General features: G+C 46.5%; 1 protein-coding gene across 6 annotated transcripts in view; it reads left to right on the top strand.

Moving 5' to 3' along the window:
* Positions 1–15,194, top strand: part of GRIP1 (glutamate receptor interacting protein 1) — a 647,688-nt gene that overhangs the window by 216,866 nt on the left and 415,628 nt on the right. For 3 of the 6 annotated variants that reach the window (XM_073651737.1, XM_073651736.1, XM_073651741.1), the window contains exon 1: positions 5,151–5,593. The exons of 1 other annotated variant lie outside the window; for it this stretch is intronic. In XM_073651737.1, coding sequence (XP_073507838.1) covers positions 5,461–5,593 — 133 coding nt within the window. In that variant the 5' untranslated portion in view covers positions 5,151–5,460. Of the gene's footprint in view, positions 1–5,148; positions 5,594–15,194 lie in introns of those variants that run through there. 2 more of the 6 variants (XM_073651743.1, XM_073651742.1) reach the window with 2 other exon arrangements.

The raw sequence follows: 15,194 nt of genomic DNA, 5'->3' as shown, positions 1-15,194 counted from the left end.
GACAGCCTCTTGCGTACTAATACGTCCCAGGCTGTAAAGAGGTTAAATATTTTTGCAATCTAATTAGTGTGTGATGCATCAGCTCTAAATAGTCTCAGTTGGTGAAGTGAAGTGAGTGAGAAAAATATAGGCATGGTGGAGGGGAAGATGGATGGTGCGAAATATAGAGTTAGGCTATGTGCCCACGTTGCATTTATGAAGCAGAAAATTTCTGCTGCATAAATGCAAGTTCTCTCCCGGAAAAACGCATGCGGAATTCCGCACGCGTTTATCGCGCATTTTTCGCGCGTTTATCATGCGTTTTCCACATGCGGAATTGCCTTGCGTTTTTTATGCATTGGACAAAGGCAATTCCGCTTGCGGAAACGCAAAATTAAATGACATGCTGCGGATTTTTGAACGCGGCATAAACGCTGCGGAAAAATCCGCAGCATGTGCATAGAAGTTGCGGAATCCCATTGGGGACCATGGGGTGCGGATATACATGCGTTTTTCAAGCGTTTACGCTGCGGAAATTCCGCAGCATATACGCTTGAAAAATGCTACGTGGGCACACAGCCATATTCTTGAGCAAAACTGTCACATCTTCACCAGAACCTGCTCCTGCTTCTGTCGCCAGGCGTTGCCATATTCACTGTGCGGGCGGATCTGGTGATAGAGTTGTCAGAATCAGAAGCTCTGGAAGGCGTGCTCTGTCCATCCACTAAGGTTAGAGTGGCTGGGATCTGTAGTGCCGTCCAGTCTGGCATTATGAGTGTGTGTGCTGTCCAGCTGAAGTTATCAGCTCCATGCTCCAACCAATTGGACAGCACCACACCCTACTAAGCCTTCCAGTTTGTGGCTGGAAGCTGCTAGATATAGCTTAGTGTTCCCCTGGCTAGGTGTCCGGCTTCTGCTCCTGTTTTGTTTAGTGTATTCCTGTTTTGACCCTAGATTTTTTCTATAAACACCGATAAATCATTAGGCCAAAAAAAGAGAGACAATGAATAACACCAAATTAGGGCAAAATAAATGAATACATAGCCCAGGTAAGAATTTGCCAAAACTTTCATAAAGACATATAAAGGTAAATACACACAATAATAAAATCAAAGACACACCACAGAAGAAAAAGGATGGAGAATCTGGACCCCAATCGTATATGAGGTAATATATCCTACTAATAGTTCCCCCAGGTAGACACGTGACCACTAATATAACATTAAAGGGCATAAAATGTAAGGCAGCAAAAAATGTGAAATATAAAAAGATGACTGAAAATCACCTAAATGTTTTTTTATCAAAATATATAAATATATACAAATGGCAAGTGAAGTATAGCTTAGTAGAATAAATAAATATATATGGTATAAAATAACACCACCCAATTATACATATATATACACATAGAGCTGCATACATAGATGACAGTGTCAATAAAAAACAGCCCCTAACAGTATCATTAAAGAAGTAACCATAATTACCCACGGGATCTGACTATTCATGCAGATTCTGATTTTTGTCCTTGATGTGACCTCTCAACCCTGACCCTGCTTGGCAACCAGCCCTCCCATGGTAGCTTTCCAATGGGTCCTGTTGTAAAAGTAGATTCCTGTACAGGGGTTAAAGGGTATTGGGATTTCTCTGGAGTCTGCCAGACGGAGTGGCTTGTGCTAAGCCTGTCCGAGGTAGCCTTTTGAGCCTGTGGCCTCGGTCAGACGTTACAAAAACCTATTTCATTCTGTCAGTGATTTGAGACTGGGATAGAGGTTCACCTTCCACTTTCCAAAGCTGGAAAAGTTTTGCCTTGAGGAATGAGCAAAAATCCCAATGGCAAGATGTAGAAAGCTCATAGAGACTTATCCAAAGCGACTTGCAGCTGTAATTGCCGCAAAAGGAGGCTCTACAAAGTATTAACTTTAGGGAGGTGAATAGTTATGTACACCTAATACTGCCAGATCACCATTATTCTTGTGGCAATTTTTAGAAAGTTGGATTCCTTGGTTCATTAAGGTTGCATTCTTTCTTTGCAGTGGTGTTGCTGGCTGCTATATTTTGTATAGCTCCTGTCACACAGAAAGGCCTGTTTCACACATCCTGATATTTCCGGTACTGGAAAAATCAGTACCAGTGCTATCTGTGTCCGTGTGTGTCATCCGTGTGCCGTCTGTGTGCACCATCAGTGTGACACGAACTGGAATAGAATGCTGAATAGAAATGACAAACAAGTGTTAGATGTGCAAAGATAGAAAATAAACATAGATAGAAAGATGCTGTGAGATATATAATTAGTGCCATGTGTGTGTAGTTTACTGTACTTTTATTTAGCGAAAAATGGCTTGGGGCCCTCCTATTTTTAATAACCAGCCAAGGGAAAACAGACAGCTGTGAGCCGGTCTTTTTATGCTGAGTAGCGCCCAATAAACATGGAGCTTTCCAGCCTCTTACTATGAGCTCACAGATGTCTGCTTTGCCTTTGGTGGTTATTAAAAATGGGGTGACCCTAAAAAAATCATAGGGGGTCCCCCCATTTTTAATCAGCAAAGGCTAAGCAGACAGCTGCAGGCTGATATTAAGAGGCTGGGAAGGTCCATGAATATTGGCCCCTTTCCAGTCTAATAAGATCAGCCCTCAGCCACCCCAGAAATTGTGCATCCATTAGATGCGTTAGTTCTGGCACTTAGCTTCGGCTCTTCAGGGTAGTGGGATTGTGGGGTTGATCTCAGCAGCTGGCGCTGACATCAAGTCATGGGATTATTAATGGAGAGGCGTCTGTCAGACATCCCCATTACTAACCCCATAGTCAAAAGGAATAAACACACACACAGAGAAAAGTCCTTTAATTGGAAAAAGCACTTCCCGACAATTTCCCTCTTTCACCCATTAATTAAAAAACAAAAATTCATAACAGTCCATCGTAGTCCCCATGGAGGTACCACGACAATCCCCGTTTTCTTCGTCCAGCGTATGGAGTCCCTCAGAGAACAAAGCTTCATAGACTGGAGCAGCAGCCAATGCCGGTTCTCACACTGCACTCTGCGAGAACCCAGCTGCTATGATGAATCCTGATGTCAGTAAGGTTACTACAGTTCACTGCCGCCGTGTCTGACGCTGCTGCAGTGCAAAAACCAGAATGATGAGGGGTGACGTCGTGGAGTCAGAGTCGGTATAAAATGGACCGACTTCTAAAATATATAATAAATTGGGTACAGTAGTTGAATGCAGTTTGTGGGGAATATTTTTTCATAAGAATTTGGGAAAGTTATGAAATGTCCTATTCCTGATCTAAGGGTCTAGACTTTTAGCTGAGATGAATCTGTGCTACAGTAAATTTATCACTTAAACATGAGCCATGTATGAGGGAGTCTGAGTCGGTGGTATGGAAATTGAGGAGTCGGAGGTTTGGCTTACCAACTCCACAGCCCTGGTTACAAGTCTATCTCCAGAGATCTTGATGTTCCTTTGCCCATGGTGCGCAACATAATCAAGAAGTTTACAACCCGTGGTACTGTAGCTAATCTCACTGGACGTAGACGACAGAGAAAAATTTATGAAAGGTTGCAATAAGCAGTCCCAGTCAAGTACCAAAAAAAAAATCAAGCTGTCCTGCAGTCTCAGGGTGCATCAATGTCAGCGCGAACTATCCATCATCATTTGAATGAAATTAAATGCTATGGCAGGAGACCCAGGAGGACCCCACTGCTGACACAGAGACAAAGTTAGACTACAGTTTGCCAAAATGTATGTAAGCTAAAATCCTTCTAGTAAATCTTCTTGTGAACATATGAGATCAAGATAGAGCTTTTTGGTAAAAAAAAAATCATCATTCTACAGTTTACCGAAAAAGGAATGAGGCCTACAAAGAAAAGAAAACAGTACCTAAAGTCAAATATGGTGGCGGTTCAAAGATGCTTTGGGGCTGTTTCGCTGCCTCTGGCACTGGGTGCCTTGACTGTGTGCAAGGCTTCATGAAATTTGAAGATACCAGTGCATTTTGGGTTGCAATGTAGTGCCCAGTGTCAGAAAGTTGGGTTTGCATCCTAAGGCTATGTGCCCATGTTGCGGAAATGAAGCAGAAAATTTCTGCTTCATTTCCGCATGTCCTCTCCCGGAAAAACGCATGCGGAATTCCGCACGCGTTTATCGCGCGTTTTTCACGCGTTTTCGACATGCGGAATTGCCTTGCGTTTTTTCATGCATTGAATAAGGCAATTCCGCATCCGGAAACATAAAATTAATGAACATGCTGCGGATTTTTGAACGCAGCATAAACGCTGCGGAAAAATCCGCAGCATGGGCATAGAGCTTGCGGATTCTCATTGGGGACCATGGGGTGCGGATTACCAAGCGTTTTACAAGCGTTTACGCTGCGGAAAATCCGCATCAAAAACGCTTGTAATCCGCAATGTGGGCACGCAGCCTCAGTCATGCGTCTTCCAGTGGCACAATGACCCCAACTATACTTCAAGAAGCACCCGGAAATGGATGGAAACAAAACGCTGGAGAGTCCTGCAGTGGCCAACAATGAGTCCGGATCTAAATCCCATTGAACACCTGTGGAGAGAGCTTAAAATTGCTGTCAGAAGAAGGCGCCTTCAAATATGAGAGACCTGGAGCAGTTTACAAAAGAAGAAAGAGGAGTGGTCCAAAATCCCAGTGAGAGGTGTAAGAAGCTTCTTGATGGTTATAGGAAGTGATTGATTGCAGTTATTTATTCCAAAGGATGTGCAACCAAATATGAAGTTGAGGATCCACCAATTTTGTCTGATAATTTTGGGGGTTTTGTGTGAAATGATGTCCAATTTGCCTTTTTTTCTCTGATTTTTTGTGTTGTTTCAAAATACACAAAGGAAATAAACGTATATAACAAAACATGTGTAATTGCAATAATTTTCTGGGAGAAATCCTTAATTTTCTGGAATAATGTCAAGGGTGCCAACACTTTCGACCATGACTGTATATGTAGTCCTTAGTCCTGCAGTTTTGCACAGCCCAGGACTGTGATCCTGTGTGGGCTGCACCACTCTTGTACTATAATGCTGTGGGGAGGGGGGATCTAACCTTGAGTTTTTGTCTTCAGCCCCCCACAAACACAAGGAGGAGGCTGCCCCGACCTGGTAGCAGCTCCTGCTCTGCAGCACAATGGTTCAGCCCTGACAACAAGGCGTCTCCCTCCAGCCCCCTCTCCCAATGATGGAGAGCCGGCAGCAGAGGAGGGGAGTGGGCAGACATGTCAGTGCAGGAGACCTCTCACACACCGCACTCAGTCACTGAGCCAGCCAAGTTTACTACTCTCTGCCCCTGTGGGCACCTCACTGCCAAGGAAACCCCGGGGAGGTGACTGACTCATTGTGAAGAAGCAGGTGAGAGCAGTCCACGCAGCGCGGTGACAGGTCCCCAGTGGATGCTCCACACACCGCCCTGCACCCAGCCTGTCTCCTCTCACCAGCCGGCACCACAGCAGCAGCAGCAGCAGCAGGCATGGAGCGCTTCCTGGGCTTTGTCAGACAGATCCGGAGATCCAGGAGAAGGAAAGGCAAGAAGTACCGACCCGAGGAGGATTACCATGAGGGCTACGAGGACGTGTATTACTACGCCTCCGAGCATTTCCGAAGTAAGCGCCTGTGTGTGATGTGTGGTGGGCAGCGCTGGTGGTGCAGTGTACAGAGCCCGCAGATCCGGCACCATCACATGGCTGTAAGGCTTCATGGATGGATCTGGGGGACCAGCGCCTGCGAAAGTTACACTGTCGCTGATAGAGGGGCTGGGAAGTGTCTGGTGATGGACCTGTGCCATCAGGAGGGTGATTGTAGCCCCCCGCTATTCCTGGAGTAGTCATGTGAGAGCAATGACACATAACAAAGTACCCTGCACCTATGTATGTGCCCCTGTGATGGTGTGCCTTTTATGGGTGTGCATTGTATTTGATTGTGTGCCCTGTGATAGTGTGCCACTTGTGATTTGTGTGCCCCTTATGATGGTGTAGCTTTTGTGTTCCCGATTTTTCTGCCCATTGTGATGGTATGCCTTTTATGTGTGTGCCCCCTGTGATGGTGTGCCCCCTGTGATGGTGTGCCCCCTGTGATGGTGTGCCCCTTGTGATGGTGTGCCCTTATGATTCTTGTGCCCTTATGATTCTTGTGCCCCTGTGCTTGTGTGCCCTTATGATTCTTGTGCCCCTGTGATGGTGTGCCCTTATGATTCTTGTGCCCCTGTGATTGTGTCTTCTAGCTCAGGCAGGATAAAAATGTTACTTTTACTGGAGTTGAGTAAATCAGATGAAACTTTGTTACATGTGTGGGAACATTGTACATTGTCTGCAAATTTTAATGATGACTAGTGTTGAGCGATACCTTCCGATATCAGGAAATATCGTATCGGATTGGATCGGGCCGATACCCAAAAAGTATCGGATATCGCCGATTCCGATACCGGAAACCAATGCAAGTCAATGGGACACAAATATCGGAATGAAAATAAACCCTTTCTTTCCTTGTAGGTTAATTCTACATGAAGTAAAACAACTAAGAATAATGTAGAATGACATGAAAAGCCGGCAATTCATCAGCGGCATTCACCGGTACCCGACAATTTACAACAGAAAGAATAGAGCTTCACACATAGATTAGATAGATAGAAACATGTCAGTCACATATATATGAAGTACAGTGACAGTGTTGCTTACTGTACTTGTCATTTAGTGTAAAGGATTTATTAAAAAAAATATTAGTGTTTTCGTGCACCGTCTCTTTAAAAAAGCCGGCCGGCAATTCAGCATCTGTACCCGACAATTTATAACAGACAGAATAGAGCTTCACACATAGATTAGATAGATAGAAACATGTCAGTCACATATATATGAAGTACAGTGACAGTGTTGCTTACAGAACTTGTCATTTAGTGTAAAGGATTTATTTAAAAAAATAATAGTGTTTTCATGCACCGTCTCTTTAAGAAAGCCGGCCGGCAATTCAGCATCTGTACCCGACAATTTAGAATAGAAGGAATAGAGAATCACACATAGATTAGATAGATAGAAACATGTCAGTCACATATATATGAAGTACAGTGACAGTGTTGCTTACTGTACTTGTCATTTAGTGTAAAGGATTTATTAAAAAAAATATTAGTGTTTTCGTGCACCGTCTCTTTAAAAAAGCCGGCCGGCAATTCAGCATCTGTACCCGACAATTTATAACAGACAGAATAGAGCTTCACACATAGATTAGATAGATAGAAACATGTCAGTCACATATATATGAAGTACAGTGACAGTGTTGCTTACAGAACTTGTCATTTAGTGTAAAGGATTTATTTAAAAAAATAATAGTGTTTTCATGCACCGTCTCTTTAAGAAAGCCGGCCGGCAATTCAGCATCTGTACCCGACAATTTAGAATAGAAGGAATAGAGAATCACACATAGATTAGATAGATAGAAACATGTCAGTCACATATATATGAAGTACAGTGACAGTGTTGATTACTGTACTTGTCATTTAGTGTTAAAATAAAGGATTTATTTAAAAAAAAATTGGCGTGGGGTTCCCCTTAATTTTAGGCTCTAGCGGAGGTTAAGCAGACAGCTGGGGCAAATGTTTGAAGCCTGGGAAGGGGGTAATACCCACGGAGCTTCCCAGGCTACTAATATCAGCCCCCAGCTGAATACCTAGCCTTTACTAGCTATTAAAATGGGGGACCCCCCCAAAAAAATGACGTGGGGTCCCCCCTAATTTAATAGCTAGCACAGGCTAGGCAGACAGCTGGGGGCTGATATTAATAGCCCAGGAAGGGTGCCATGAATATTGGCCCCCTCCCAGGCTAGAAACACCAGCCGTCAGCCGCCCCAGAAATGGCGCATCCATAGGATGCGCCAATTCTGGCACTTAGCCTCGCTCTTCCACGCTGCCCTGGTGCGGTGGCAGGGGGTAATAGGGTTGGGGTTGATGTCAGCTTATAATGCCAGCTGACATCAAGCCCAGGTTAGTAATGGAGAGGCGTCTATAAGACACCCCCATTACTAACCCCATAGTCAAAGTTAAAAGAAAACACAAACACCCAGAGTAAAGTCCTTTAATTGAAATAAAGACACAATTCTTTATTGTTCTAAATTAAACCATACTTACCATCACGCCCATTCCAGCTGAAGCCAACGATCTCCTGCAATAAAAGAAAAATAATAAAGCAACCTCATCCTTACCTTTCGATGGTTCCCAGGACAGCTCCAGCTCTGCTACATCGAGATGACAGGCTGGACCGCAGCAGAAAGCTGCCATCCAGCCTGTCATCCCGCAGACACTGAGAAGCGCAGGCATGCTTGCGCTCCTCAGTGTCTCTCTGTGACGTCATCCAGATGAGCCGAGTTCATGTCCAATGAACTCAGCTCACCTCATGCACGTCACTGACAGCGTGGGAAAATTCTCCTGCACTCAGCGCTTCAGCGTGAGAATTCTCCCACGCTGTCAGTGACATACATGAGGTGAGGTCATGTCCAATGAACTCAGCTCACCTCATGCACGTCACTGACAGCGTGGGAAAATTCTCACGCTGAAGTGCTGAGTGCAGGAGAATTTTCCCACGCTGTCAGTGACGTACATGAAGTGAGCGGAGTTCATTGGACATGACCTCGGCTCATCTGGATGCCGTCACAGCCAGACACTGAGGAGTGGAAGTATGCCTGCGCTTCTCAGTGTCTGCGGGATGACAGGATGGATGGCAGCGTTCTGCTGCGGTCCAGCCTGTCATCTCGATGTAGCAGAGCTGAAGCTGTCGTGGGAGCCATGGGAAGGTAAGGATGAGGTTGCTTTATTATTTTACTTTTATTGCAGGAGATCGTTGGCTTCAGCTGGAATGGGCGTGATGGTAAGTATGGTTTAATTTAGAACAATAAAGAATTGTGTGTTTATTTCAATTAAAGGACTTTTTTCTGGGTGTTGTGTTTTTTTAAATACTTTACTAGAAATTCATGGTGGTCATGTCTAATATTGGCGTGACCCCATGAATTTTGGGCTTAGGGCCAGCTGATAATGCCAAGCTGGCCTTAACCCCTTTATTACCCAGTGAGCCACCGCACCAGGGCCCTGGATGAGTTGGGTACAGCGCCAGAAGATGGCGCTTCTATGAACGCGCCATTTTCTGGGGCGGCTGCGGACTGCAATTTGCAGCGGGGGTGGCCCAGAAAGCTTGGGTCTCCCTGCGCTGCGGATTCCAGCCCCCAGCTGCCTAGTTGTATCTGGCTGGGCACAAAAATAGGGCGAAGCCCCACGCATTTTTTTTAAAAATTATTTCATGAAATTCATGGAATAATTAAGAAAAAAAGGGCTTCCCTATATTGTTGTGTCCGGCCAGGTACAAATAGGCAGCTGGTGGTTGGGGGCAGCCTGTTCCTGCCTGCTGTACCTGGCTGGACACAAATATAGGGCGAAGCCCCACGTCAATTTTTTTTAAAATAAGTCCTTTATTTTAACACTAAATGACATTTGAGGAGTTAATAAAGATGCAGTCCCTAAATTATTATTTATTTTTTAATTAATTTTTCCCAAAACTTTTGACGTGGGCTTCGCCATATTTTTGTATGCCAGCCAGGTACAGCATCCAGCTTCTATGAACGCGCCATTTTCCGGGGTGGCTGCGCACTGCAATTTTCAGCGGGGGGAGGGGGGGGCAGAAAGCTTGGGCCTCCCTGCGCTGCAGATTCCATCCCCCAGCTGCCTAGTTGTACCTGGCTGGACACAAAAATAGGGAGAAGCTTCACGTATTTTTTTTTTTTAATTATTTCATGAAATTCATGAAATAATTAAGAAAAAAAGGGCTTCCCTATATTGTTGTGTCCAACCAGGTACAAATAGGCAGCTGGTGGTTGGGGGCAGCCCGTTCCTGCCTGCTGTACCTGGCTGGACACAAATATAGTGCGAAGCCCCACGTCAATTTTTTTTAAATCATTTCAGGAAATTCATGAAATAATTTAAAAAAATTGATGTGGGGCTTCGCCCTATATTTGTGTCCAGTCAGGTACAGCAGGCAGGAACGGGCTGCCCCCAACCACCAGCAGCCTATTTGTACCTAGCCGGACACAACAATATAGGGAAGCCCTTTTTTTCTGAATTATTCCATGAATTTCATGAATTTAAAAAAAAAAAAACGTGGAGCTTCGCCCTATTTTTGTGTCCAGCCAGATACAACTAGGCAGCTGGGGGCTGGAATCTGCAGCGCAGGGAGGCCCAAGCTTTCTGGGCCCCACCCGCTGCAAATTGCAGTCCGCAGCCGCCCCGGAAAATGGCGCGTTCATAGAAGCGCCATCTTCTGGCGCTGTACCCAACTCATCCAGGGCCCTGATGCGGTGGCTCACTGGGTAATAAAGGGGTTAAGGCCAGCTTGGCATTATCAGCTGGCCCTAAGCCCGAAATTCATGGGGTCACGCCAATATTAGACATGACCACCATGAATTTCTAGTAAAGTATTTAAAAAAAACACAAACACTCAGAAAAAAGTCCTTTAATTGAAATAAACACACAATTCTTTATTGTTCTAAATTAAACCATACTTACCATCACGCCCATTCCAGCTGAAGCCAACGATCTCCTGCAATAAAAGAAAAATAATAAAGCAACCTCATCCTTACCTTTCCATGGCTCCCACGACGGCTCCAGCTCTGCTACATCGAGATGACAGGCTGGACCGCAGCAGAACGCTGCCATCCAGCCTGTCATCCCGCAGACACTGAGAAGCGCAGGCATACTTCCACTCCTCAGTGTCTGGCTGTGACGGCATCCAGATGAGCCGACAATGAACTCGGCTCACCTCATGTACGTCACTGACAGCGTGGGAGAATTCTCCTGCACTCAGCGCTTCAGCGTGAGAATTTTCCCACGCTGTCAGTGACGTGCATGAGGTGAGGTCATGTCCCATGAACTCGGCGCACCTCATGCACGTCACTGACAGCGTGGGAGAATTCTCACGCTGAAGCGCTGAGTGCAGGAGAATTTTCCCACGCTGTCAGTGACGTGCATGAGGTGAGCTGAGTTCATTGGACATGACCTCGGCTCATCTGGATGACGTCACAGAAAGACACTGAGGAGCGCAAGCATGCCTGCGCTTCTCAGTGTCCGCGGGATGACAGGCTGGATGGCAGCGTTCTGCTGCGGTCCAGCCTGTCATCTCGATGTAGCAGAGCTGAAGCTGTCCTGGGAACCATGGAAAGGTAAGGATGAGGTTGCTTTATTATTTTACTTTTATTGCAGGAGATCGTTGGCTTCAGCTGGAATGGGTGTGGCGGTAAGTATGGTTTAATTTAGAACAATAAAGAATTGTGTCTTTATTTCAATTAAAGGACTTTTTTCTGGGTGTTTGTGTTTTTTTTAAATACTTTACTAGAAATTCATGGCGGTCATGTCTAATATTGGCGTGACCCCATGAATTTCGGGCTTAGGGCCAGCTGATAATGCCAAGCTGGCCTTAACCCCTTTATTACCCAGTGAGCCACCGCACCAGGGCCCTGGATGAGTTGGGTACAGCGCCAGAAGATGGCGCTTCTATGAACGCGCCATTTTCCGGGGCGGCTGCGGACTGCAATTTGCAGCGGGTGGGACCCAGAAAGCTTGGGTCTCCCTGCGCTGCAGATTCCAGCCCCCAGCTGCCTAGTTGTACCTGGCTGGACACAAAAATAGGGCGAAGCGCCACACATTTTTTTTTTTAATTATTTCATGAAATTCATGGAATAATTAAGAAAAAAAGGGCTTCCCTATATTGTTGTGTCCGGCTAGGTACAAATAGGCAGCTGGTGGTTGGGGGCAGCCCGTTCCTGCCTGCTGTACCTGGCTGGACACAATTATAGGGCGAAGCCCCACATAATTTTTTTTTAATTATTTCATGAATTTCCTGAAATAATTAAAAAAAAATTGACGTGGGGCTTCACACTATATTTGTGTCCAGCCAGGTACAGCAGGCAGGAATGGGCTGCCCCCAACCACCAGCTGCCTATTTGTACCTAGCCGGACACAACAATATAGGGAAGCCCTTTTTTTCTTAATTATTCCATGAATTTCATGAAATAATTAAAAAAAAAAAAACGTGGAGCTTCTCCTTATTTTTGTGTCCAGCCAGGTACAACTAGGCAGCTGGGGGATGGAATCTGCAGCGCAGGGAGGCCCAAGCTTTTTGCCCTCCCCCCCCCGCTGAAAATTGCAGTCCGCGGCCGCCCCGGAAAATGGCGCGTTCATAGAAGCTGGATGCTGTACCTGGCTGGCATACAAAAATATGGCGAAGCCCACGTCAAAAGTTTTGGGAAAAATTTATTAAAAAATAAATAATAATTTAGGGACTGCATCTTTATTAAGTCCTCAAATGTCATTTAGTGTTAAAATAAAGGATTTATTTAAAAAAAAAATGGCGTGGGATCCCCCATAATTTTAGTCTCTAGCGGAGGTTAAGCAGACGGCTGGGGCAGATGTTTGAAGCCTGGGAAGGGGGTAAAACCCACGGAGCTTCCCAGGCTACTAATATCAGCCCCCAGCTGAATACCTAGCCTTTACTAGCTATTAAAATGGGGGACCCCCCAAAAAAAAATGACGTGGGGTCCCCTCTATTTTAATAGCTAGCAAAGGCTAGGCAGACAGCTGGGGGCTGATATTAATAGCTCAGGAAGGGTGCCATGAATATTGGCCCCCTCCCAGGCTAGAAACACCAGCCGTCAGCCGCCCCAGAAATGGCGCATCCATAGGATGCGCCAATTCTGGCACTTAGCCTCGCTCTTCCACGCTGCCCTGGTGCGGTGGCAGGGGGTAATAGTGGTGGGGTTCATGTCAGCGCCAGCTGCCATGAAGCCCAGGTTAGTAATGATGGCCGTCTATATGACACCCCCATTACTAACCTACAAAGTGTTAAAAAGAAAAAACACACTACACCCAGAAAAAAATAATTTATTTGAAATAAAACACCATTTTATTTAATTCTTAGTTTACTAAAAAAAAAATAGTTACCTGTCCACGTTCCTGCGCTGATCTCCCATGCACAGCTGTCACATCTGGAGATGGTGACAGCTGTGCATGGCTGCTGTAAGCTCACGCTGCCGGGAACACGTCCGCTCCCGGCAGCGGGAGCCACTGACTGAGGTCACCGGAGTGCATTCAGGCAGCGCAGCTCCGGAGACCTCCTTTACGGCAGTGCTGTACCGTGGGAATTTCTCACGATACAGCAGTGCCGTAAAGGAGCTAACCGGAGCAGCGCTGCCTGAACTCCGGTGAACCCTTACGGCCCCGTCATTCTAGCGGCGGCAGCGGTTCAGAGCGGTCACATTCTATGTGGCTGCTCTGAACTGGAGATCTTCGTGGGACACTCGTGGACTGCTACGGAGGGGTAAGGATAAGGTTGTGGTTTATTATTTTATATTTTATTACAGGAGATCGATGGCTTCGGGGAATTAGGTGTCTTGGTGAGTATAGGTGTAGTTTTTTATTTTTTACTTTATTTTAGGTGGCGATCGGCGGGGACAGGTAATGTATGAACTAATTTCTTTTAGGTAACCACTGGCCACCAATGACATGTATCTAACATTTATTGGGGACACAGTAGGGCAATTTAAATAGCAGGATCAGGCTGATGGGAACTACTGCTCCCATCGAGCTGATCCTGCTGGCAGGAGTGGACGGGGGACAGACATAGGCCGATGGGAGTAGTAGTGTCACATCGGCCTATGTCTGCCCGCACACACACCCGCACACATCGCACAGACACCCCGCACACACACCCCGCACACATCGCACAGACACCCCGCACACACACCCGCACACATCGCACAGACACCCCGCACACACACCCCGCACACATCGCACAGACACCCCGCACACACACCCCGCACACACACCCGCACACACACACACCCGCACACACACACACCCGCACACACACCCGCACACATCGCACAGACACCCCGCACACACACCCCGCACACATCGCACAGACACCCCGCACACACACCCCGCACACACACACACCCGCACACACACACCCCGCACACACACACACCCCGCACACACACACCCCGCACACACTAATCATGACGGGTCCGGGAGGTGAGGCTGACCTGTGCGGCCGTGGGAAAGTTGATGTGAGTTCATGCAGTCAAGCATGAACTCACATGAACCCTCTGAGGGCACCGCGGCTACTTCAAATGAACAGCTGATCGGCATCACCTGATACCTCAGCTGTTCATTTGAAATAACCGGCGGGAAAGCGCAGCACAGAACGGGAAAGCCGGCGGTGAAGTCTTTTCACTGCCGGCTTCCCCGCCCGGGTCCTTCGCTCCTTGGTGCTGTGCTCCCCGCCCGGTCCTAATTTACGATCGGGATGGGAGGTGGCGAGGGGAGCGGAGGATCGGGGTGGGAGGCTGCGGGGAAGCAGTATGGGGCTGCGTGATTGTTTAAAAGCCGGCGGCTTTTTACCGCGCGCCGGCTTTTAAACAATCAGGAGAATTCTCCCACGCTGGGATGGCATTCTGATGACAAGCTGGATCGCAGCTGAGCGCTGCCATCCAGCTTGTCATCCTTCAGAGACACTGCAGAGCGCAGGCATTATGGGAACTTCCGATTCCGGTATTCGATATTATAAAAGTATCGGAATTAAGTATCGGAATTCCGATACAGTGAATATCGGCCGATACCCGATATTTCAGTATCGGAATGCTCAACACTAATGATGACCCAAATGTGTTGATTGTGTCAAGGGGTAATGGTACTGAAACATTTGTGTAGCACTCTCTCCAAACCTTTTGGAGAAAGAAATCAGGCTGTGTACAGTTTTGTAAATTTAGCAGAACTCTCCTCCATCAGTTATCCCATGCCCCCCTGTGTGTTGGTGCTAGGAGTGCACATCATTCTTTTGATTGCAATTATGCAGCTGGTCCATTAGCTCCCAAGAATGCCCACTATGTCCTCCCTTCTAAATATTTTCCCTAAGAATTAGCGTACAATATGTAAAGAAAATATACCACAGTGCCCTTATGGCCACCCTAGAACAACAAGAGTGGCGCTATTGCTCCTATCAAACATACTTGCAAGGCTTTCCTGGCCCCTCCGTCTGATGAGTGGGCTCTCTGAGAGCCAGCGTGCGTTAATGGAGTTTTGATGAGATCTTATCTAATACCTGTGGAACATTGTAACGTGTTTCCATAGTGTCATATATCAGAGCCTTCAGCAATTGGGTCTTCAGAGGACAGAGGCTC

Source organism: Phyllobates terribilis, unplaced genomic scaffold (genome assembly GCF_046119375.1).
Source record: "Phyllobates terribilis strain yellow unplaced genomic scaffold, ASM4611937v1 Scaffold_11__3_contigs__length_659146591, whole genome shotgun sequence".
NCBI lineage: Eukaryota > Metazoa > Chordata > Amphibia > Anura > Dendrobatidae > Phyllobates > Phyllobates terribilis.
This window is presented reverse-complemented; position numbering and strand designations above follow the sequence as displayed.